At 53.9% G+C, this 24,252-nt stretch overlaps 1 protein-coding gene across 2 annotated transcripts in view; it reads right to left on the bottom strand.

The window, feature by feature from the left end:
- The window catches only part of CACNA1I (calcium voltage-gated channel subunit alpha1 I), a 127,110-nt gene that overhangs the window by 40,240 nt on the left and 62,618 nt on the right, over positions 1 to 24,252 (bottom strand). For both annotated transcript variants that reach the window (XM_061418597.1, XM_061418596.1), the window contains 5 exons: positions 16,622 to 16,781; positions 9,695 to 10,010; positions 8,236 to 8,328; positions 4,700 to 5,006; positions 1,294 to 1,718 (listed from right to left, as the gene is read on the bottom strand). In XM_061418597.1, the coding sequence (XP_061274581.1) occupies positions 1,294 to 1,718; positions 4,700 to 5,006; positions 8,236 to 8,328; positions 9,695 to 10,010; positions 16,622 to 16,781 (1,301 nt within the window). The remainder of the gene's footprint in view (positions 1 to 1,293; positions 1,719 to 4,699; positions 5,007 to 8,235; positions 8,329 to 9,694; positions 10,011 to 16,621; positions 16,782 to 24,252) is intronic.

Here is a 24,252-nt window from a genome sequence, read left to right as displayed (position 1 = left end):
GATGAAATCTGACCCCAGCTGGCTATGGGATCTTGGGTCAGTAACATCCCCTCCCTGGGCCTCAAGCCTCCCCCTCTGGCTCCTAGATAGAGTTCCTTACACAGCTGGGGTGCAGGTTAAGGGAGGGACCCCACCTAGCGGCTGGGGAACAGTGGGAGCCAGAAAATGATGTTTTTCCAAAAGGAGCCAGGGCTGGACTGACTTGTCCAGGCTGTCAGCCAAGTGTGAGCTATGGAGACATCTGTGCTAACCCCCTGGCCCTCTGTCCTGTGCCCCCATAAATACCCTCCGGTACCACACATCCTCCCTATGTTCCTGCCACCTTCCAGTAGCCATCCCGGCCCCCATGGGCAGCTAGCCCCCCCTCTTTGAGGACCCTTTCTCTGAACTTGCTGCTGCTGCTGCTAAGTCGCTTCAGTCGTGTCCAACTGTGCGACCCCAGAGACGGCAGCTCATCAGGTTCCCCCATCCCTGGGATTCTCCAGGCAAGAACACTGGAGTAGGTTGCCATTTCCTTCTCCAATGCATGAAAGTGAAAAATGAAAGTGAAGTCATTCAGTCGTGTCTGACTTGCCTCACCTCTAAACCCTGGGCAGTACCCCTGGCGGCCCAGGGGACCTGGGACCCACCATTTAACTCCGTCAACACAGTCTCTGTCCCCCATGCCTCCAGAGCTGAAGACAGAAGAAGCCACGAGTTCAGCCAAGAAGGGAGACAGGGGCAGCAGGGCAACCCCAGAGGGGTCCTCAGTGCCGTGGGGCTACAGTGGAAGGGGAGAAGTTGGGGTGGGGGTCAGGGATAGAAGGACGCCCCACCTGCTGAAGGTGTGTCATGGGTAGAGCGCAAGGGGCTTTGACCGTCAGTGAAAAGGTCTGCATTTTGTGCCGAGGGCGACGGAGGCTGTGGAAGTTTGGGGCCAGGGCGCTCCCAGCTTCTGGAAAGACCACTCCAGGGGTTTTGGAGAGAAGAGACAGGAAGGCTTGGGTGCAGAGGTGAGGAATGGAAGTCAGGATTCAGCGGGGACTGGCTGGGGATGGGCTGTGGGTGAGCTGGTGTCCACACTGAGAGGGACAGGAAGTGCTCCCCCTGGCTCTGACCCAGGTCGCCATTCGATCACTCATCCACCCTGAGCTCTGCCTCCTCCGTGCCTCGCCCTGGGCTGGGCACTGAGGTCACGTGGCTGAACGGGACCCAGAACAGGGGAGACAGACACACAGCAGGTGTGTGCCAGCACATGTGTGCCACACACATGCCAGCCCGCCCCATGCCCGCCCCGCCCCACTCCCCACTGGCCTGCTGATGGTGCTCGATGCCCATGCTGACAGTGTTGACCAGAATAGCCATCATGATGCCCCGGTTGAAGTATTTGCTGTCCACGATGCCCCGCAGCTTGGCTCGCGTCTCCCGCCACACGTCTTCGCACAGCCGAGCCGCCCCGTCGGCCGGCCCCTCCTCGTCCTCCTTCCCCAGCTCCAAGGAGGCCCCGTCCTCGCTGGTCCGGGCCACATCCGCGCCGACTTCATCCTCGCTGCCCCCTGCGTCCCCGGAGCCCGAGCCCTCCTGGCCCGAGTCACTGCTGCTGCCCTGGCCTGAGGGCCGCCGGTCGCTCTCGTGCTGGCAGCGGGGGCAGCTGGCAGGGTCGGAGGCCAGCATGGCAGAGATGGGCTGCACCAGCGTGTGGGGCGTCGGGTCCAGGGGGCTGTGTCGGGGGCATAACTCTGGAAAGGAAGCAGGGGTCAGGGTCGGGGCCTCGGGTCATGCAGGAAGCAGTCCCCACCTGCAGTGGGTCTGGCATAACCTGGGTCACCACCCGCGTGAGCCCACAGGGTCTGCCTGGAACCCACCAGCGCTGCTTGGAGGCCGACGGCTGGTGGTTCCTGGGGAAATGCGCTTCCCCTTCTCGGCTTTCCTGGCCCCCAAAGAAAAGCAGGGACCAGAAGCACCCACCCCACAGAGCTGTAGGGTGGGTTCTATTGGTTAAGACGCAGATGAGCCCTGAGGAGTGTCCTTGCTCCATCACTTCCTGACCTGTGGCCCCCCAAGATTAGTCACCAAAAGACCCTTCAGGTACCCCAGCCTGTCCCCACTGTTTTGCTTCATAGCATCATGGAGCCTGGAAAACGGCTGAAAAGGCCGGTGTGGAGGGTAGACACCCCTCAGAGGAAGCCAAGGTGGCCTCAATGTTCCTCAATTTTCCTGGGGTCTATCGCATCCAGGGAAGAAGGAAGCAGGAGCCCTGGGCAAAGGAAAGTCTTCATTCTAGAAGCACCTCTCCCCGTCCCCAGGCTCCCCTCCACACAGCTGAGTCGAGGTGGGCCCTGGGGGGCGGGCAGGAGGTCCCCACACGTGGCAGGGGCAGGAGCTGTCATCCCAGGGCTGTCCCCGGAGAGGTGAGGAGCTCGGCCAGTATTGGATCCAAGTTCTATGATCCGTGAACCATTTCAAAGAGGCGTCAGAGAGGCTCCGTTTGGGTGGTTTGGTTCCTTCTTTATATTTGTCTATGTTTTCCTAGAATAAACGGGTTTTGCTTGTGTAACAAAAAATATATAACATTAAAGGGGAAGAAAAGCCTGAAATGTCTACCCTTCATTTCCACGCTTGCTACCAAATACCTCTGGATAAGGCTCTCTGACTCACTCATCCTCTAGACCGGTGGGGCTGCCAGGGGTGGGCCCACCTCAGCATTGGAGGTCAGAGAAGAGCACTTCCCAGCCCAGCTGTGCATGGCGTTGACCCCCTAAGGCTTGTTACCCAAGGAAGGGAGGAGTTGGGGGAGGCACGGAGGCCCAGGGCAGGGGACAACCTCCCTCCAGAGGCCTTCTAAGGGCTTCTCTCCACGCAATTTCTCGGGAGAGAGTGGTGGGCGACAGCAGGAAGTCCCCAAGTGGTAAACACCCTCCCCACATCATCCAGGAACACAGGGTGCCAGCCTTGCCCAGACCCCCGCTCCCCCGACCACGTGCTGGGCCAGCCCACGGGCCACCTGGAGCCTCCTCCAAGACCACGCCTGGATGGCTGGCACTCGGGGATGGGTGGGCGGCCGCCCTGAGGATGAATTCTCCAGCTTGTCTCTGAGCATCTCAGATTCCCAGAACATGAGAGCTGCAGGAGCGAGGCTTGGGGTGGCTGACTCCACAGGGCCTGGCCTCATCCTCACGCCATGGATGGAGACCAGAGGGCCGCAGAGGAGCCAGGCCAGCCAGCGTCACAGCTGCCGCTGCTCTGGGGTGCAGTCCTGAGGCCGGCTGCCTTCCTCACTGGCACCAACTGGGGGGCAGGGCTGGGCCTGGGCTGGGGCTCACCTCCCGTGGCTCCTTCGCCTCCTCTTACCGGAGAGGTTCACGTCCCCCTGGGTGGTGGGGGGCGGGGAGCGGCAGAGCCTGTAACTCTGATGTCCCTAACACACTGTGTGACCTTGGGTGACTCCTTTCATCCCTCTAGACCTTAGTATTCCCATCTGAACACGGGAGCCGATATTACTCTGTTCCCTTCTTAAGACTGTTTTCTAGAACAGATGAGAAAATGAATGGAAAACCCTTTGAAGCCTAAGGGGCTAACTCTCTGGAACCGTCTACAGTCGAGCAAGAGAAATGATCCCAAGGCAGGAGCAGATCACAGTGTGTGAGGTGCCCGACATGCCTGCTCAGGTGTGCGAGCAGGCAGGCAGGTAGCAGCAGGAAGCCATGGGCGGGGTCAGGGAGAGGGGATGGTCTGCAGCGGAAAGGGATTTTATAGTTTCATAAAACTAAGGAAAACTATAAAGAAAGCTGAATGCCTAAGAACTGATGCTTAGGAGATCCAACCAGTCCATCCTAAAGGAAATCAGTCCTGAATATTCATCGGAAGGACTGATCCTGAAGCTGAAACTCCAATACTTTGGCCATCTGATTCAAAGAACTGACTCATTTGAAAAGACTCTGATGCTGGGAAAGGTTGAAGGCTGGAGGAGAAGGGGACGACAGAGGATAAGATGGTTGGATGGCATCACCAACTACTTGGACATGAGTTTGAACAAGCTCCGGGAGTTGGTGATGGACAGGGAGGCCTGGCGTGCTGCAGTCCATGGGGTCTCGAAGAGTCAGACATGACTGAGCGACTGAACTGAAAACTAAGGACAGATACTTCAGTACTTTGGCCACCCGATGCAAAGAGCTGACTCATTGGAAAGACCCTGATGCTGGGAAAGATTGAAGGAAGGAGGAGAAGGGGATGACAGAGGATGAGATGGTTGGAGGGCATCACTGACTCAAAGGACATGATTTTGAGCAAACTCCGGGAGATAGTGAAGGACAGGGAAACCTGGTGTGCTGCAGTCCACGGGGTTGCGAAGAGTCAGACACGACTGAGCTGCAGAACAACAAAGGACAGATAACTGTTCATTGTTTTGTGCAGGGAGCCACGGTAGAGCCTGAATCCTGTGCACACAAGGGGTCAGAAGGGAATTCCTCCAGGGTGGGGCTAGGCCTCCCCAAGTCCAGGGCCAGGCCAGGCCAGCCCAGGCCCCAGCAGGTGATCGGGAAAGGAGACAGGCAACTGAGAGTGTGGACTGCAGCTCCCAGGGAAGGCCCAGGTTCTGAACTAGATGGACACCTCTGCTTGTGCTGGAGAGACAGGCCACGTTTTCAAACTGCCGCGTCTGAGTCCCCAGCTGGAGACACACCAGGCCTGGGTGGAGCACCCTGGAGGCCCCGCGACTTACTGTAGTGCCTGGGCTCCTTGGCGCGGGGCCCGGGCGTGGCAGAGCCGGGCATCCCCGCGGCCTGGCGCCGGCTCCGCAGGGCCTGGTAGAGGCCCAGGGCCCGGCGCTTGGCCTTGCGCAGGATGTGGCAGACGTACTGGAAGATCTCCTCGTAGCAGTCGCCGGGCTCGGCGTAGCTGGCCACCGTGCTGGAGGACAGGTAGCGCTGCCGCTGCTCCAGCATCAGCCGATGCTCCCGCTGCTTGGTCTCCGAGAACTGGGTCGCTATGACAACGAGGCACAGGTTGATCATGAAGAAGGAGCCCACCTGTGACCAACGGGAGGAGAGGACAGGGACAGAGGGGATGGTGGGGTGAGAGCGGGTAGGGGTGAGGGGGAGGGGCCGCAGGACAGTGGGAGAGGGAGAAGGAGAGACGGGGCGGGAGAGGGAGCGGTGGAGACGAGGGATGGAGGCAGGGCGAAGAGCAGAGGGGATGCAGAGGCAGAAAGAGGACCAGGGGAAGGGGTGGGGCAGATCCCGGACATGAAACAGGCAGAGAGACGGCCAGAGACAGCGGGATGCAGAGAGAAAGGTAAGGAGAGACGCCGAGGGAGGGTGAGACAGGCTCAGAGAGGACAGAGGTGGGGGGTGTGGGAGGCACGGAGAAGGGGGCGGGTGGGGATGGGGAGAGAGAGGAGGGGGCAGGGTGTGGAGGGCCCAGAGAGACGGAGAGGCACGGGCACAGATAGGAACAAGAAAAGATCACTGAGGCCTGGCTCCCAGAGGAGGCTGGGGCCCAGGACAGGGGTGGCCCGGACAGCCCCCCAGAAGGCTGCTTCCCTGAAGCCTGCTTCCAAGCCCACCCACTTCAGACCCCTAGGTCCTGACCACAGCTGCCCTCCCACCTGGGACATTGACACTGAGGCAGGGGAGGGAGGCAGAGACCCTGCAGGCTCTGCTAGCCCTGAAACCCACTCCAGCCCTGCCCTCGCTATGGCCTTGACTTGGGCCCTAGTTAAGCCCGCAGATCCCACTAGAGAGGCTTGCTTTAGAAAGCATTTCCTTGTGTGCTTGGACTGGGTGGTAGGGAAAGGTTAGGGATTCTGCTACCTCAAGTCCTCAGGCCCCACTCCAGGGGCCCCCAGAGCCAGAAGGGCCCTTCCCGCCCCAGTTTCCAGAGTCAGGTCCTCCCAGACACGTGCTGAGCCTTGGACCAGACTCAGCTGCAGTGAGAGAGGCGATGGCGTTGCACCCTCCTCCAGGTTGCCCACCAGAAGGTTCCTGCAGGCAACAGTCGGTCGCTCATCCCCTCTTCCTTCCTCTCCCTGACAGCACGGCTGGGAGCTGGGGTTCTGGAGATGAGGTGTGAGGGTTGTAGGGGGCTTCCTGGCCCAGAAGACTCTGGGAAAATCCCCTGCTTCTAAAGTAAGAAGATGCCTCACTCGTTTGCTCTCTGTATTTCCGGGAAACGGGCTCCGCAGGCCCGCGTGAGGGGCACGGACCCCGCCCGCTGGGACCTCACACTTGGCGGCCTCTGCCCAGCCTGCCTCTGCAGCCGCTGTCCCTGGGTGACCAGACAGCGCCCCATTTCCCCCCTGGACCTCCATTTTCCCCATCTGTCAAACGGAGGGCTCAGACGAGCTTAGGACTTATCCGGCCAGAAGGAGCACAGGGGACCTGGGTCTCAGGGATGAGAACCCTCACTGGCTGCATGGTCCAAGCCAAGTGCCTCACCTCTCTGAGGGTCAGGGTGCACACCTGAGAAATGGGCAGGTGACCCGGCCTGGCCAGGGCTGTGAAAGTCAAAGGACAGAATGGTCGCTCAGGCGCTGCTCGCTACCCTCTTCCTAGCACCTGGCCAACCCAGCACCCCGGCCTCCCGCCAGCCACCCTTTTCCCTGAGATGGGGTCACCACCTGGGGCCCAATGATTGCAGCAACAATAGCAGCGGGACTCATTTACTGAGCAAGTACTGCGTGCCAGGAGCTGTGCAGGCGGCAGGCCCTGTCTCCTCTAACCCTCCCAGGGCCCGTGAACCAGATGTCGCCACTGTTCCTCACTTCAGCATGAGCTTGGGAGCCAAGGGGCTTGCCCAGAATCACGCTGAAAGGTGCCACCCCCAGACCCTGTCCTATCTCCATCAGGAGAAGCAGATGAAGCATCTGGCCGCTTCTCGCTGGATCTCAAGGCTCCCCTCGCCACCCCAGTGCTTCAGAGTCCGCCCCACTGCAGGATTCTGTCTGGGTTCAAGGTCTCCACAAGGCGCCCCCTGCCCAGAAAGGCGCTTCCTCTGGCTCTTCCCCCTCCAGCTTTTAAGCTTTGATTCCGGCATCACCTCCTCCAGGAAACCTCTCACTTCCCCATCCCTTCTCCAGGCTGGACAAGAAGCCTCCTTTGGACTCCCTTAGCCTCTTGGGCTTCCTTTTGCGGCAGCTCCTAAGATGCAGCTGGTCCCTGATGCTGCAGCCTGTTTCCCAGTGAGACTGTGAGCTCCCAGAGGGCAGGGCAGGCCAGATCCACTGCTCGATACCCAGCACTTGGGGCCTGGCACAGTGCAGGCTTCCCTGAAAGTGCTGGGGAATGAACGAACCAGTGGATGGGTAGGGATGCTGAACAAAGCCTGGGATCTTCTTTTATCGGCACTGTTTCCTTATGGAAGGCATTCTAGCACCCCCAGGAAGGCATTCCAGCACCCCCAGGAAGGCACTGAAGCTAAGCCAACACTGGGTGTGTCTCAGCTTAGTTTGTCCTGAATCCCCAGGTCAAAGTCCCAGCAGCCCAGGAGGGGGTGCAGCGCTAAGCGCACCCTCTCCTAACACCAGGGAGCCAGACAACCCAGCCCTACAGCAGGGAGCCAGCAGTGACTTTCCTGGGAGTGAATCACCTTGACATTTGAGGACTGTGTTGTGGCTGAGACTGTCAGGCATGACAGAGTGGATGAGCTCTAAGCTTAGAGGAGACTGTGGTGGAGGTAGAGGGGTTGGTCAGCAGAGGAGCCCTCTCTGGGGGTAGAGAGAGCCCCCCTTCACCTCCAAGTCTCCCCCACAAGGAAGAGATGCCCGAGAGGCGTGGGTCCCTCCAAGAATTCCAAGGAGCTCCAGGAGCCCACACCCAGGCTCAGTCTCCCCTCCAGACCCTGCCTGGGAAGCCACCCCAGCTTTCAGTTTCACAGCATCTCATCTTCCCGCCCCAGGAAACAAGAGAGATGCTGGAGCTCTTGAGAAGCTTCATCTGGGGGCTGCATCCCTGCTATGGTCATAAAAGAATGTATTCCCAGAGACTGCAAGGCAGAGAAACTTGAGTGCTGGGTGGACTTCAATGCCCAGAAATGAGAAACGAAGGCAATCAGAAGTGATGGATGCCTCCAGCAGCCACCCCCAACGAGACCCTTCAATCACCCGTGGCTCGGGTGCATTTAAAAACTGCCCCTCCTGCTCTCTCCCACTCAGCTCTGTTGGCTCGGAGGGTCTCCCTGGGGACTCCCAAAGACTCTCTGGTCCCCTGGCCTGTGGGTCCTGGAGCTTGCCTGGAGAGCACCAGCTCCCTTGACACTTACTATGATGAGCAGGATAAAATAGATGAAGTTGTAGAAGGAGTGAGCATCCATCACATAGTACATGATCTCCACCCAGCCTTCCAGAGTGATCACCTGCAGCCGGAACAGAGCAGGAGAGACAGGCTAAGTTGGCCGAGCCTCTGGAAAGGCAGGCAGCAAAACGAGTGCCCCAGACAGAGGTCCCCCAGCACCTGGGCACTACACATGTTCTCTCTCATACTTCTCCCGAGGGCTCCACTGGGCAGGCATCCTCATCCCCAACATGCAGGTGAGGAACTGAGGTCCAGAGGGATCAGGACACTTGTCCAATGTCACATAGCCAGCAAGGAGTGGATAGGGGACTTTTAACCTGGTCCCTCTCGCTCCAGAGCTCCCTACCTTTCAGTCTTCCACAGCAAAGCAGAAGGACTGGAGGAAGCAGGTGGCCGGGAGTGGGTCTGGGTTGCAACTCCAGCTCACCCCCTGGGCCACTCACTCTTTGAGCCTCAGCTGCTTCTTCAGTGCATGGGATTGACAGAGCCCGCCCGGCAGGGCTGGGGGCGCAGCTCGGCTGAGCCAGGGACAGTGGCTGTGCTGAGCTTGGTGTGACTCTGTCCCCCATGCACTTCCCCAGAGAGGAAAAGCAGAGCAGTCTTGGGCAAGATGAACACTGGATCCTTCCCAGCACTGCGGTCTTGTTGGCTTCTGGGCAATTGCACAGAGCAATTCCCCTTCTTGGGGCCGGAAGGTCTCCAAACACAGATGCTGGGCTATGATCACATCACACCTTCGGCTCTGAATTCTATGATTCTGATGCTCCCCAGAGCAAAGCTCGCAGAGCAGCCCTCTCAGCGGCTTCTCAGCCACCACACTCTGCGCCTGCCCCATCCTTCCTTCCAACCACAGCAGAAAAGTAACCCTGACCGAGCACTCACCGCACGCTGGGCTCTGCTCACATCGTCTGGTTTATTCTTCTCAGCCACTCAAGGTTGGGGGGCAGGGGGAGGGAGCTGATATAACCCCCATTTTTTTAATTAAAAAAATTTTTTTTGATGTGGACTATTTTTAAAGTCTTTATTGAACCTGTTGCAATATTACTTCCATTTTAGTTTTTTGGCTGCAAGGCATGTGGAATCTTAGCTCCCCGACCAGGGAATGAACCTGCATCCCCTGCATGGGAAGGTGAAAATCTTAACCACTGGACCGCCAGGGAAGTTCCACCCCCATTTTTAGAGATAAGCAAATTGAGGCACAGAGACTTCAGGCAATACACCCGAGGGCCTACAGTCCTTTCTCCAAACCTCAGTTGCTCTGTCTGGAACATGGGCATGATAGTGCCTGTCGTGCCTGCAGGTCAGGCAGACTTCAGTGACACAGGTGGCAAGCGTCTAGCACAGAGTGCCGGGTGAAGCTGCTCCCCCGACCCCTGCCCACCCCCAGCCCCCAGCACAGGGGCCGGTGCCAAGCCCGAGGGCCTCACCTGGAAAATGACGATCCAGGCATAGCCGATGTTGTCAAAGTTGATGGCGCCCTTGTGGGGGTTGGCGCTGCCCGTGCGGCACACGTTGTAGTAGCGGTTCCAGTTGACGCAGAGCCCACTGGCGTTGAGGTCCTGGCGGCCCGCCCCGAAGTCGTAGACGTCGTCCTTGGACAGGCAGCACTCGCGGCCCTGCTCCTTGAGCGGAGGGATCTCGTGGCAGCCCATGATGCCGTTGTCCCCCGACAGGGAGCAGATGAAGGGCATCTCGTCATCCTCCTCCGGCTGGTAGTAGGGGGGCAGAGCCACGTCCCCTTGTCTGCGCAGGTGACGGTGCAGAAAAGAGGAGAAGGGGAGGGGTCACCGCCACGCGGCATGGCAGGACTGGAACCACCAGCCGTCATCGCTTCAAGGCCTTCATACACGCTGTTCCGCTGCCTGGGACACCTTTCTCCACCTTTGGCATCGTCACAAAAACTCCCACCTCCTCACTGAGGGACCTTCCAGGGTCCCCCCTCCTCAGGGAGCCTGAGGCCCTGCACAAACTCCATTATTGCTCTTGGGGAAAATGCACCCAACTTCCCTGGGATCCTGGAGCTCTTTCAGGGCGAGGACTGGGTCTCAGCACCCCTAGTGCCTGCACACTGTCTGCTCGGCACAGATCAGGTGCTCAATATACAAATGCTGAATTTTACCGGTTCAACGAATCAAGGTAAGATACCTTCCTGTCCCACCCTGTCCCATCTATGTGACCTTGGGCTGGTCAATTCCCCTCTCTGGATCTCAATTTCTTCATCTGTAAAACAGAGATAGCGATCCCTGCCCTACCCATCCTATGGAGCTAATCTGTGACTCATGGCAATCCCAATGAAAATTCCAACATGCTTTTGTCTATGAAACCTGGCCAGATGGTTCTAGGATTTATATAAATGGGAGACTAGTCTAGACAATTTTTTAAAAGAATAAAGATGAGTGGAGTACAGCCCTATAAGAGGTCAAAATGTACACTGTGGTATTGCACAGGAACAGAAAGATTCGTGGAGCACCACAGAACACAGGCACAAACCCAGGCATAAAAGAGAACTTGGTGTATTACAGAGAAGCCTTTTCAGACCCATGGAGAACAGAAGGACTAGGCAATCAACGGTGTTAAGACATCTGCTATCCATTTGGAAAACAATAAAGTTAGATCCCTACCTCACACCACATACAAAAATAAACTTATGGAAGACATGGTATTGAAAGGAAAAAAGAACATCTATTATCTCCTCAATTGTTTGTATTGATCGCACACTGAAAATAGCATTTTGGACATACTAGGTTAAGTAAAATATATCATAAAATTTTAAATAATAAAATCCTGGTGAATAAAAAAGCATAAGTGCAACAAAATAACCACAAAAACTTTACAAGAAAATATGAGGTATTTTTGTTAACTCAGGATAGGTAAGACCTTCTTATATAAGACACATAAAATCCAAAATCTATAAAGAAAAAGGTTGACAGGATTGAGTGTATACAAAATTTCTGAGACAAATAATAGTATACAAACAACAAATTGCAATAAAGCAGAAGTAGGCAAACTTTTTCCATAAAGAGACAAATAGAAAGTTTTTTTTCTTTCTGAAAACCACATGGTCTCTGTCCCAACCATGCAACTCTGCCACTGTAACATGAAAACCCTCACAGAAAACAGATAAACAAGTGGGCATGGCTGTGTTCCAACAAAACTTTATTCACAAAAACAGGCCAGAGTTTGCCATCCCCTGTGATAAAGTATTTGAAACACATAAAACAAATACAATATAACCATCTAAAACATATTAAAATCTCTTATAACTCAATAAGAAAAAGAATCCACTAGGGAAATAAAGGACGAAAGAATGGAAAATTCACAGAAGAAATCAAAATGACCAACATACAGGAAGAGATGCTCACTTCACTAATAACAGGAATATGCAAACAAAAATTACAGTGAGATCACTTTACATCCATCCAAACAGCAAACATTTCAGGGTTGATAATATTGAGTGTGGGGGTGAGTGTAAACAGACACGCTCATACACTAGCAGTGGGAGTTTAAATTGACACAACCCTTCTAGAGGGCACTTTGGCAACATCCATCAACAATTAACATGTGGACATATGACCCAAATACATATGGTCCCCCAATGGTAATAAAGGCACTCTGACAATTCAATGGAGAAAGGATGGACTTCTCCAGCAGCAGCGCTGGGACAACTGGTCATCCACATGAAAAATGAATCTTGACCCCAAACGCATGCCATACTAAAAATGACTTGAAATGGAATACACACCTAAATGTGAAAGACACAAACAAGAAAGCTTCTAAAAGAAAACACTGGAGGACAGTTCATAACCTTGGGTTAGAAAAAGATTTCTTACACTGCATACAAAAAATAATACTAGAAAAGTAATTGATAATCTGGTCCTCATTATAACTGGGGAGCTTCTGTTTATCAATCAAACGATACCATTAAGAAAGTGAAAACTGCAAAAAGACAAAAAGAAAATTAGAAAAGAAAAAATACAGAAGTACAAAAAAAACCTTTAAAAAGAAATTAAAATGGAAGAAGAAAAAACAAAATTAAGAAAAATTTTAAAGGGGGAGAAAAGAGTGAAAACATAAAATTCAAACTGGAATCAAATATATGATATATGTCATAAATACATATATATCCACTGAAGGACTCAAATCCAGAATATAAAGAACTGCTACAAATTTACAAGAAAAATAAAGGCAATTCAATTTTAAAATGGCAAAAACCACACAGGCACTTCACATGAAGATATACCAATGGCTGATAAACACACAGAGAAGTGCCTATCACCACTAGCCATCAGGAAAATTCAAATTAAGTTGCAAATTAAAACCACAATAAGGCGCCACTGCACTCTCACTAGAATGGTAAAAATTAAAGGACTGACAATTCCAAACATCGGCATAGAATGTGGGGCAACTGGAACTCATTAGACTTTGCTAGTGAACATTCAGTGCAACCATCCTGGAAAACGGCTTGACAAAATTTACAAGCCAGTAAACACAGGCACTCCCTTCACCTGGCATTTCTACTCCTGGGAATTTACCCAAAAGAAGGAACGGCCATATCCACCCAAGGACATGGGCAAGAATATTCATGAGGCACTGCACCAAAGAACCAGAAACCACCCACATCCACAGGAGAATGGAAAAACACAACACTTCGTGGTGTATTCAGTCAGTGGGAGCCTTGCAGCAATAAAAAAGGAGCTACTGATACATGCAGCAACTTGGATGAACCTCAGAGACACAGGACCATGAGCCAAAGATGCAGACACAGAAGGTAACCGCCTGTATGATTTCATCTAAAGAAACCTCAGAAACAGGCAAAGGGAGTCCATGGAGATAAGAGATCAGAATAGCGACTACGTTGGGGCGAGGGGGAGGGTGACGAGGAAGGGGCAGGATGGAGCCCTGTTGGGCACTGTGAATTTCTCAGGGTAGATTTACACCCGTGCTTAATCCAGGGAAAACCTCACTGAGCACCCTGACCCCCACAGCACCTATTAGCTGTGCCTGGCGCTGACTGTAATTTATACCTTAACCAAAAAAGGCAAATAAAAAACATGGACACAGAGGTTCAAGAGGGAGGGAGACATATGTATATCTATGGTTGACTTATATTGATATTTGGCAGAAACCAACACAATTCTGTAAAGTAATTATCTTTCAATTTAAAAATTTTTTAAAAATCTTTTTTTAATGGACACAGGGCATAGCTCATTTTATTATTTTTAAATATTTATTTACTTACTTATTTGGCTGCACTGGGCCTGAGGTGCAGCATGTGGGATCTTGGATCTTAGCTGTGGCATGTGGATCTTTTTAGTTGGGGTGTGTGCAATCTTGCAGCATGCGGAATCTAGTTCCCTGACCGGGGATCAAACCCCAGGCCCCCTGCATTGGGCATGTGGAGTCTTAGCCACTGGACCACCAGAGAATCCCCCATACCTCATTTTATTAAGCTTTGCTTTATTATCCTTCTTACAAAGTGAAAGTTTATGGCAACCCTGCCTCAAACAAGCCTACCAACACCACTGTTCCCACAGCATCTGCTCTTTTGGTGTCTCTGTGTCGTATTCTGGTAATTCTTGCACTATTTCAAGCTTTCATTATTATTATGTCTGTTATGGTGATCTTCGATCAATGATGTTTGTTGTTACCACTATGACTCACTGAAGGCTCAGCAGAGATGGCTAGCATTTTTTGGCAATAAAATATTTTCAGTTGGGGCATGTTCTTTTTTATATACTCTTGCACAATTAACAGACTCCAGACGACTTGCCTGGTGGTTCACACTCCCAATGCAGGGGGCCTGGGTTCAATCCCTGGTTAAGGAAGTCGGTCCCTCATGCTGCAACTAAGAATTTGCGTGCCAAAACTAAAGATTTCACACGCCGCAACAAAGATCGAAGATTCCAAATACTGCAGCTAAAACCTGGTGCAGCCACATAAATAAAAAGAAATATTAAAAAAAAAAAAAACCACAGGATGGTGTAAACATAATTTAACATGCATTGGGAAACCAAAAAAATCGCATGACTCACTTTATTTCCGTGGTCTGGAACCGAACCCACAGTATCTCAGAGGTGTGCCTTACACTTCGACTAGCAATTATGAGTCTAGTTATTGATCACACAAGGGCATACAAAGATGGCAAGCATACACGATGCTCCCTGCAGGCTTCCACGTAAAACCAAAAACCTGGTAACCGCACAAAGTCCATAGACAGAGGCTGGCTCACTGAGCTGTGGTTCATTTGTAGAATAAGAAACACTGATGTAAGACACACTCAGGACACATTGCCAAAGCAATTCCCATTTTTAAAACTTGTCTGGGGTGTAAACAGTCGTGCGTGTGCATTAATGGCTAGACAGAATCTGCCAGAAGAGAGCAGATGCTTTGCAAAGGACACGAGACGGAGCCCTGCCACTTCCTAGGTGGGTGACATCGCCTTTGCTCATCAAGAACCCTCCGTCTGGCCATCTGGGGTCTCCCTGGGGGCCTATGTGCCTGGGGCAGGCTTTGTGCACACTCACTGGGGGGTGGTCACGGGAGGCTTTGGAGGTCCTGGAGCAAGGTTCTCCTCTCTCAGCCTCAGTTTCCGGGTCTCCGCATGGGGTCAAAAGTCAAGCACCATCGTCACCACCCGTGTCACACAGGAGCGTGTCATCCTTGCTAACCAAGGCGATGAACTGGACTAGAGATGCCCAACAACCCAGAAGATAAACTCACAAGTGAGACAGGTTCAGACAGAGACAGTGCCAAGAAAATCAAGCGGGATAATGTCTGAGGGAAAGGGGTGGTGAGGGAAGGCCTCCAGGAGGAGGTGACACTGGGGTTGAGCTGGGTGAATGAGAGGGGGCCACCTCAGGATGAACTAGGAAAAGATCCATGGGAGGCAGAGGGGCCTGGATGTGACCTGAACCCCCAAAGCTGAGAGCTCACACCTGCCCATCTCCATCTGTGCAGGCCAGACCAGGAGAAGCAGGGCCTGCCCCTTACAAGTGACTGACACTGTGTGCTCCCCTCCCCCAAACAGGGCCCTGACCCACAAGGGTGCCCTGGCCCTGATCTGCCCCTGCAGCGCTGCAGAGGGAGCCCTGCAGAGGGAGCCAGTTCTTTCCCCAGGCTTCCCTCTGGCTCTCCAGCGTAGCTCCATCCCCACAACCAGCAGTCAGGCGGACAGGGAGGCCCAGCCCCTGCCTGTGCAGTGCCCCCACGTCCCTGCACCCTTTGATCCCCAAGAGCTGGAACTCCACCTTCTGCTGCATCCTCCCCCGAGCTGCGCAAATGCCGCCGCTTCGGTGAGCGTGTCAAGTCACAGGATGAATGAAAATGCTTTCCTACCTCTGTCCCTGGGGCCTGCACACAGCAGGAGTGCACTAACGCATATTAGTGAAACGAAATGAAAGCTTAGTCATGTCCAACTACATATGGCCATGTATGTGTACTCAAAGGTGCTGCTCACCCCTCCTCCCTGAGATGCTACAGAGGTCCAATTTCTCCGACGACTCAACCCAACTTCTCCAAGAGCCACAGCTCAATTTCTGTTTACATAGCTTTGGACAAGCCTCTCTCTAGGGAGCTGTCCACCCCCACTGCTTTTAGACACACGTGGGCCAAGTGCAAGCTGACCCTTCCCTGATGACTCAGAGTCACCGATTGGAATGTCTGTGCTGTAATTAGGCAGCCAGGCTTCACGTCTGCTTTTGAGGTTTTCTGTCTTGCTTTTCCTTGCTGTCGTCACTTCTGCTTGGGTCTTCCCCTCCTACCCAACCTCCTTCTGGTTCGATGCTTCCACTCTTTTGGTCCCAACTACCAAGTAAGCTGCTTCCTGCTTCCCTGGTGGCTCAGAATCTGTCTGTAATGTAGGAGACCCAGGTTCCATCTCTGGGTTGGGAAGATCCCCTGGAGAAGGGAATGGCAACCTGCTCCAGTATTCTTGCCTGAGAAATCCCATAGACAGAGGAGCCTGGCAGACTACAGACCATAGGGTTGCAAAGAGTGGGATATGACTGAGTGACTAACACTTTCACTTTCACCCAGTAAGTTAAAACTATGTGTTAAGTAAGAGTCAGTAGGAGCTGAATTAGCATCTAAAGGCCTATCTTGGACTGGGACTTTGTCATAACAGTTTGGAGGGCTCAGAGGCCTTTTGCTCTCATTTTGGTGTCCAACCATTCATGGGAGACCTACCACCAACTCACCTGGGCACATCCCTTAATCTCTCTGCTCCACCGGGAGTAAGGATGGGGACCAGGTGCTCAATGGGGAGACCTTCCTAGCCTGGAAACATTCTGCATGAACAATGCCCCAGGTAAAGCCGGCCAGGAGTCCCAGGGCAGGGGATGGGGGGCTGCACTCACATAGTGAAGTTCTCCTCCAGGAAGCAGCGGTTGCGAAGCAGGCCGGCCCAGAGCTGCACACCGATGATGCCAAAGATGAAGAAGACAAAGAAGCAGAGCAGGAGGACATTCCCCAGCATGGGCAGTGTGTCCAGGAGCAGGTTCACCAGGATCCGCATACCTGGGCGAGGGAAGGGTGGAGGGATTGGCAGACAGGGGCAGAGGGCCCGGAGAGGAGAGGGAGAGAGCAGGGTTAGAGGAACAGAGAGGGGGTGGTGAGAGGAGAGGTGGGACACGTGGGCAGGGGCTCCTTACTGCCCTCAACCTGCTCAGTGGCCACCAGACACCTTCTCCCAGAAGCCATGCAAATGGCTCTGCGTCCCGCTATATTTCCACTAGATCATGGGTGAATAAGCAGATATTTACAGAGCGCTTTTAATGTGCCAAATGCTTTTCGGGGTAATGCACAAATACGAGCTCTTCAGTCTCCATGACAACTCTATGAGGGTGGTAATATTATCCCTATTTTATAGAAAAGGCAACTGGAGGTTCATAGAGCTGAAGCTACTTGCCCAAGTTCGCACAGATAGGAAGCAGCAGGGTCTGGATTTAAACCAGGTGTCCTGACACCAAGTTAGCACTCTTTCCATAGCCCCCAAGTACCCAGAGGTCTGAGACTGAGGTTATCTCATCTACCTAACCCACCCAGGATGGGCACTGGTACCCTAATAAATGTGTCCTTTATCTCTGGAACAGTCAGTGCCCTGACCGTGCCAGGACACATCTGTACCAACCAAAACCATCCTGCTAACCCACCCCACTGCATGATGAAATCAGGAAGAGTTCTCAGAACCACCTAGAGATGAACCTTGGCCAGCCAAGGTACCCAGACCTGTCCTGATGCCAGAGGAAGAGGACTTTTCCTTTCCTTAGAAATAGCTACAATGAACAAGCCAAGCCAGAGGCAAGAAGAGGAGAAAACGGGGAAATGAGAGAGGAGATAGACGTCCCCAGGGAGGGTGATGGGGTGCCCTGTTTGGGGCTTCATGCAGGCATGGAGAGGGGAACAGAACATGTCAGTCACTTCCTGAGGAGGTCTGACATCCCAGAACTCTGCAGGTAGGGAAAGCCTGTGGAAAACACATAGCCCATGATGAAGAGAGAACAGGGTTCAAATCCTCACGCTGCTGGCCTCTGGGACCTGTGGGACCTTGAACCAGTCCCTTCCCCTCTTGGAGGATAAGACCCCTCAGCAGAGGGGCCCAAGAAGACAGCAACCACTCTACAAAGATCCCCCAGCTCAGGGCCCACACACAAGTCTCAGCAAACACTGGGGCTCCCACCCCACAGAGGAAGTGGGGAACAGGCTCAGCTTTGGCACCACTTCACACACTTGCCGCTCTTCATGTCTGTCTCCCCTACCCTTCCCTTCTGCCCCGCCTGCCTGGGCTGGCCCATCTGCACCCTCCAAGCCCTCTCTCCCCATGGGCTCAGCCCCTAGCTGCGAAAAGCACCTGCTCTCTCAAGTCTGGGTGATGTCATCCACTGCCATGGCTTTGGTAATGGTCTGCATGTCACCCACTCCCTCCTGACTCCTCAAGAAGATCCAGCCACCCCAGTCACTGGAGAACCCACGGGAATGCACGTCCCAGACAGGTGGGCCACCTCTGTGGCTTTGCCCAGCCCCTCTTTCCCAGTCCTCTGAACACAGCATCACTCTTCCATTCCAGTTCCATGGTTTGCGTGTGCTGACATGGAGATCACATGACCCAGGCTTGGCCAATCAGCATAGTCTGTTTCCCTAGCTCCGTGATTGGTCCAGGATGAGTATGTGACTCTACCTAGGACCAATGAGAGTTGGCAATGAGACTTCTGATGGAATTACAGGAAAAGAGACGCTCTCTTACTGCAGGGATTAAAGTTGGGAGGAGTGAAGCCTGGAGTTGCTGGGGCCATCTTGCTTCCCAGGGATAGTGCCTGTCTGGGGTTGAAGCCAGCCCAGGGAAAGCAGAGCCCAGGACAGAGAGGGGATAATTTCTGGTAACAGCCACTCTAGAACACAAATGGGGACATGTCATCACTATGTGTACAAACAGATGACATTCTCTTCAGCAACCAGGGTTTGTGGACCCCTGGCAGGTGGGGGGAGGTCACTGGAAGGACTACAAGAGGTCATTGAACCTTATGAAATTGCTATAAAATATGCAAGTATGATGCCATGAATTTTTCTGGGAAGAAGGTCCACATAAGTGTCTGTGGCTCCAAAGAATGTCAAGAGCTAGTGGGTCACCCTTGAGTGTACACCACCCAAGATCCTGTGATTCCTGTGTACCCTCTCTAGCCTCATCTTCCTCTCTCCCTCCCTCTGTCCCCAGGCACACCCTAGGTCTCAGGTGGCACTAGTGGTAAAGAACCCATCTACCCATGCAGTAGACGTAAGAGACGTGGGTTTGATCCCTGGGTCGGGAAGATCCCCTGGAGGACGACTCGGCAATCTACTCCAGTGTTCTTGCCTGGAGAATCCCATGGACAGAGGAGCCTGGCAGCCTGCAGTCCATAGGGTCACACAGAGTCGGATACAACTGAATTGACTTAGCAAGCACACATGCACAAAGATACCATGGGATTTCACACCTCCATGCTTTTTTTATTCATGCTGTTCCCTCTTTCTAGAACGCTCTTCCACCTCTCTTGTGCCTGGCAAACCTTTATTTAGCCACCATAGCTCAGTTAAGGATCTGCCTTCTCTCTGTGAAATCTCTCTGTGACTTCCCATACCCCTTCTAAACCCATCTCTCGCTCATCTGTTCTGGGCCACTGTAGCACCTCTGACCCAGCGTAGGCTGTCATGTACAGCTGTGCAGGCTGCATACTGCACAACCTTGGAGGCACCATTTACATCAACATCTAATCTTCTAACCCTAATATATAATTATCCATTTACTCGCCTGTTTTTTCCACTGGGCTATACGCTCCTGGGGATAGGGTCTGTCTGAGTCACCTCAGTACTCCCAGAACCCAGCAGGTCCTGGCCCAGAGCAGAGTCTCAGCCATTTACATTCAACATTTATTGAATGACTGCTTGCGAATGAACAATGTGCAAAGTCATGGGGAGGGGTAGAATACTGGAGAGGGGAGGATGAAAGGATGGTGACAAGAAGACTGGCTCTGTCCAGATTTTTATTTATTCCAGGGGCAAGGGCTGAGGTAGTTATTAACGAGGATAATTATTTGGGATTTGCATCACGAGCTCTGTATGGAGCAATTTCCAATCAATAATTAATGCTCACCCCCATCCTCCCACCCCACAAAACTAGGTCAGCCTCCTCTTGGGAAAGACAGTGGGGCTCCCTTGCAGGCTCCTGCTCTCCAATTGAGAGCAAGCCAGGGTGAGTGAGGGCTCAGTACCCTGCTCCCTCCACATCCGCCCCCACAACACGGGGTGTGCAGAAAGAGGGAAGTGAGAAATCAGAGCAATCAGCTTGCAATCCATCCAAACATCAAGTCAGTCAGTCGCAGGCCTTTCTGGTGCCCCATCATTCATTCATTCATCAAACACTTACAAGAACTGTTGCATACCAGGCACAGTGCTGGGCTCGTGGGAAATCCCAAATCCCATTTTTCACCCCTTGCAGAGTTTGCAGTCTGCCAGCAGAGGGACAGGGGACCCCAGTGTTGGGGAAAGGGACAAGGCCTGCGGAGTAAGGGAGCTCTAGGCACATCGCTGGAGGCACTGACTCGAGCTGGGCCCTGCAGGATGACAGGAGCCGTGGCAAAGGCACAGAGGAGTGACCGGTCAGAGAGGGCATCCGGGGGTCTCTGCTAGGTGGCTACTTGGGAGATTTCTAAGCAGGCTGAGCCCTTGACCAGCTCTGGGCTTTAAAGCCGATGTAACAATCTTGGAGGACAGGACAGAGGCAGGAGGCAAGCATGAAGGGCCAGGCAGCAGCCCTGAGAAGCGGTGGGCTCAGAGAGGCCTGCAGGAGGCCGCTCTGCACCATCCCAGCCTGGCTGCTCCCGCCTACTCCCCCTGGGCCCAGCTGTTGTTGCTCAATTAATTACATTTCCCAGCTCTCCAGGACATTGAAATTCTGAAAGGCTCCTGAGAACCTGCCTGGCCGCTGGCTTCCCTTAATGGCAGCCCGATCTCTCCTCCCCTCCTCCCTCCCCTCTGCTGAGCTGAACCCCACCTCACTTCACAGCCCCCCTGGGGCCCAGGGAGTCCCAGGGCCACAGAGCCAGGGCATAATTAGCTAATTAGGGACTCAGAGCAAGTTCATCGCTTCCGTGCCAGGGAACAGGGGCCACGGGATTAGGGAGCCAGGAAGGACCTCACGAGAACCCAGCTAATCCTCCTTTCAACGCCCACAGTCAAGTAATTAGCTCAAGCAAGTCGGAGGGTTCCGCCATGCCCTTGATTCCCCTGGTAACCGCTACAGGAGAGAGAGACAGAGAAAGTGAAACAAAGAGAGAATTGTAGACAGAGAATAGAGGCGGAGAGAAAGAGGCAGAGACTGCTCTTAAGACCCATCACCATCTACCTCAGACTACCTTTTCTGCTTATCTTCCACACCTCTCTTCAGCCAAGGCCTCCTCCTCCAGGCAGCCTTCTCTGATTCTCACCCCCAGATACTTAGAAGGCTTTCTGCCTCTCACTCCCTTATGGCTCTCCCTTTTCCTCTCCTGGGGTGAGATTACCTGGTTTTGGTCTCCGTGACTCTTGAGCCTTGGATGGAGACCAGGTGGGCCTTGATGAGGGCAGGCTGCAGGCGACCCATGAGTGTAGCTTGGGGCCCTGCTCCCCTAGTTAAGATGGAAGAGGACCCCAGAGTCCTCAGAACATCCAGTGTAGCCCTTTCTCTGATGAGCAGACAGAGCACCAACTCAGGACAGGACATCTGGGGGCCAGTTCTGGCTGGGCAGCCTTGAGGCAGAGCTGGCCCTCTCTGGGCCCCAGAGGCCTCAACTGCAAAAGAAGACAGTGGTTCCTGTCCAGCCTCAGGAAGACCCCAAGGCCAGAACACCTCAGCGGGGGGTGCCCCCAAAGTCAAAGCCTCCCATTCCAGTGGGGAAAGTATAAATCCTTATCCCACCCCCCAATCGCAGGACCCCCAACCATCAGGCTCCAGTCTGCCACCCCAGCCTCACCCCGCTCTGTCCTCCAGGCCACGCCTGAACCTGCTGCTCCACCAGACTGCAGACACGCCCAGCACGCCCACTCCCCACCTGTGCACACATCCTGCCCCCCACTGACCCCCCACCCACTCTCTGCCAGGGGAGTTCCTTTATTACTGCGCTGCTGAGAGCAATGCCAAGTTCACTTGCCAAGGCAGGATAGGGTCCATGCCGGAGCCAGACTGACCCACTTCCAATCCCTGGGAAGCTCAGGTTCTGGGTCACTGCCGGGCCCTCGCACATGCTCAGGAGGCCATCTCTCCTCCGTTTTCAGACCTCTGCTGTGTGGTCACCTCTCCTGGATCCCAGGGCTGGGCTCGTGTCCCTGCAATGAGCTGTCACAGCCCCGTCCGCCCTCCATCACACCACTTATTACACTGCCACCCTTCATCACAGCTCTGCCCTCCTCTCTCCCCAGAAACCACGAGTGCAAAGCCCACCTGGGGTGCTCTGCATCCCCCAATCCAGCCTGGGGCCCAGTACAGGGTAATCCCTCCAAGGGGGGCAGCCTGAACGAATGTAGGAGTGATGCGCTGGGTGGATGGATCCGTTCTACAAATGTTGCTGCTGCTGCTAAGTCGCTTCAATCGTGTCCGACTCTGTGCGACCCCAGAGACAGCAGCCCACAAGGCTCCCCTGTCCCTGGGATTCTCTGGGCAAGAACACTGGAGTGGGTTGCCATTTCCTTCTCCAATGCATGAAAGTGAAAAGTCAAAGTGTAGTCGCTCAGTCGTGTCCGACTCTTCGCGACCCCATGGACTGCAGCCTACCAGGCTCCTCTGCCCATGGGATTTTCCAGGCAAGAGTACTGGAGTGGGGTGCCATTGCCTTCTCCAACTACAAATGTTGAGCAAGGGCCAACTACATGCCAGGCACTGTTTTAAGCTCTAGGGATATATCAGTTTAAAAACACACACAAACAGATCAAACCCTTGCCCTTATGAGGCACACATTCCAGGTTAAGGGTAGGAAGAGGCAGGGGCTTCCCCGGTGACTCATCGGTAAAGCATCTGCCTACAATGCAGAAAATGTGGATTTGATTCTGGGGCCAGAAAGATCCCCTAGAGAAGAAAATGGCCACCCACTCCAGTATTCTCGCCTGGGAAATCCCACGGATAGAGACTCCTGGCAGGCTACAGTCCATGGGGCCGCAAAAGAACTCGACACGACTGAGCGTCTAAACAGCAAGCGAGATACAAAGAAAGAGCAAACATGATAAATAAGTACATTTCTTCCTTTGTTGGGTGGTAAGTGCTACAAAAACAAAAAGTAAGTTGCAGGAGGACCAGGCTGGGGCTAGGGGCCCAGTTGGTATAAAGCGGGGGCTGGGAAAGGCCACCCTGCCAAGACGCACAGAGCAGCTGTGTGCCCACTTTGGGGAGAGCTCTCCAGGAGAGGGGAGAGCCGGGCAAAGGTGGGAGGGCAACAGGGCTGCCTGCAGGAGAGCGTGTGACTCCAGCTTTGACTGGCACTGAGAGTCACGGGTAGAAGACAGACGTGGTCTCCCAGCTGCTGGAGAGAAAACAACTGTGTGGGCTGGGGCGGAAGAGGGAGGCCATTACGGAACCCAGCCTGTAGGATGGTCTACAAACACCCCTGAGTGACCCCGGAACCCGCACACGCATCTGGAAAGGGGGCTGGGCCTGTGGGCTGCATGGCCAGGAGCCTGACAGTGGCCACGTGGTCACTGCCTCCCGAGGGCACCCCCTGCCTTCCCCTGGGACTGAAATGGGGATCCCTCAAGGGGGTGCTTGGGGACTTCCCCGGTGGCTCGGACGGTAAAGTGCCTGCCTGCAATGCGGAACACAAGTGGTTTGATACCTGGGTCAGGAAGATCCCCTGGAGAAGGAAATGGCAACCCACTACAATATTCTTGCCTGGGAAATTCCATGGATGGAGGAGCCTGGTGAGCCACAGTCCATGGGGTCACAAAGAGTTGGACACGACTGAGCAACTTCACTTTCTTTCTTTGTTTCAAGGGGGTGTCCAGGAGAGACTCAGGCTCCTGCCCCGTGCCCTCCCTGCTGAGGTTGCCCAGGCCAGATGCTGGGACTGGGCACTCTCCAGGGTGGGGACCGGGCCTTCGGTCTACCTGCTCCACTTCAGGCCACCTGGCCTGGCCCAGCCCTCGCGCACCTGCCATCCTGATAACACACATCTGGCTGGGTTCAGATGACGTGGCAGTGGAGAGGGACATCAAGGCGGGGTTCTAGAGGCATTCCAAAGGTTGAGTCAGGGGTAGGATGTGGGTGTGAGTGGAATAGAGGAGCTGGGGCATCTCCAAGGTTGGGGGCCTGAGTCCAGAGGCACACAGCAGCCCTCAGCGGAGATGGGGGTCTGCGAGGATATGTGGAATTGGGAGTGCCTGGTGTATACCTGTGTGAAATCAGATCTCAGGGTCTGGGGTTCAGAGGGAGAAGTATGGCCTGGAGCATCACGTGGGTGGCACCAGGGTAGAAACAGTTTGTAAGTGGCAT

The sequence above is a fragment of the Bos javanicus genome, chromosome 5 (genome assembly GCF_032452875.1).
Source record: "Bos javanicus breed banteng chromosome 5, ARS-OSU_banteng_1.0, whole genome shotgun sequence".
NCBI classification, from domain to species: Eukaryota; Metazoa; Chordata; class Mammalia; order Artiodactyla; family Bovidae; genus Bos; species Bos javanicus.
Note: the sequence above shows the minus strand (reverse complement) of the source record. Positions and strands in the feature narration are given on the sequence as shown.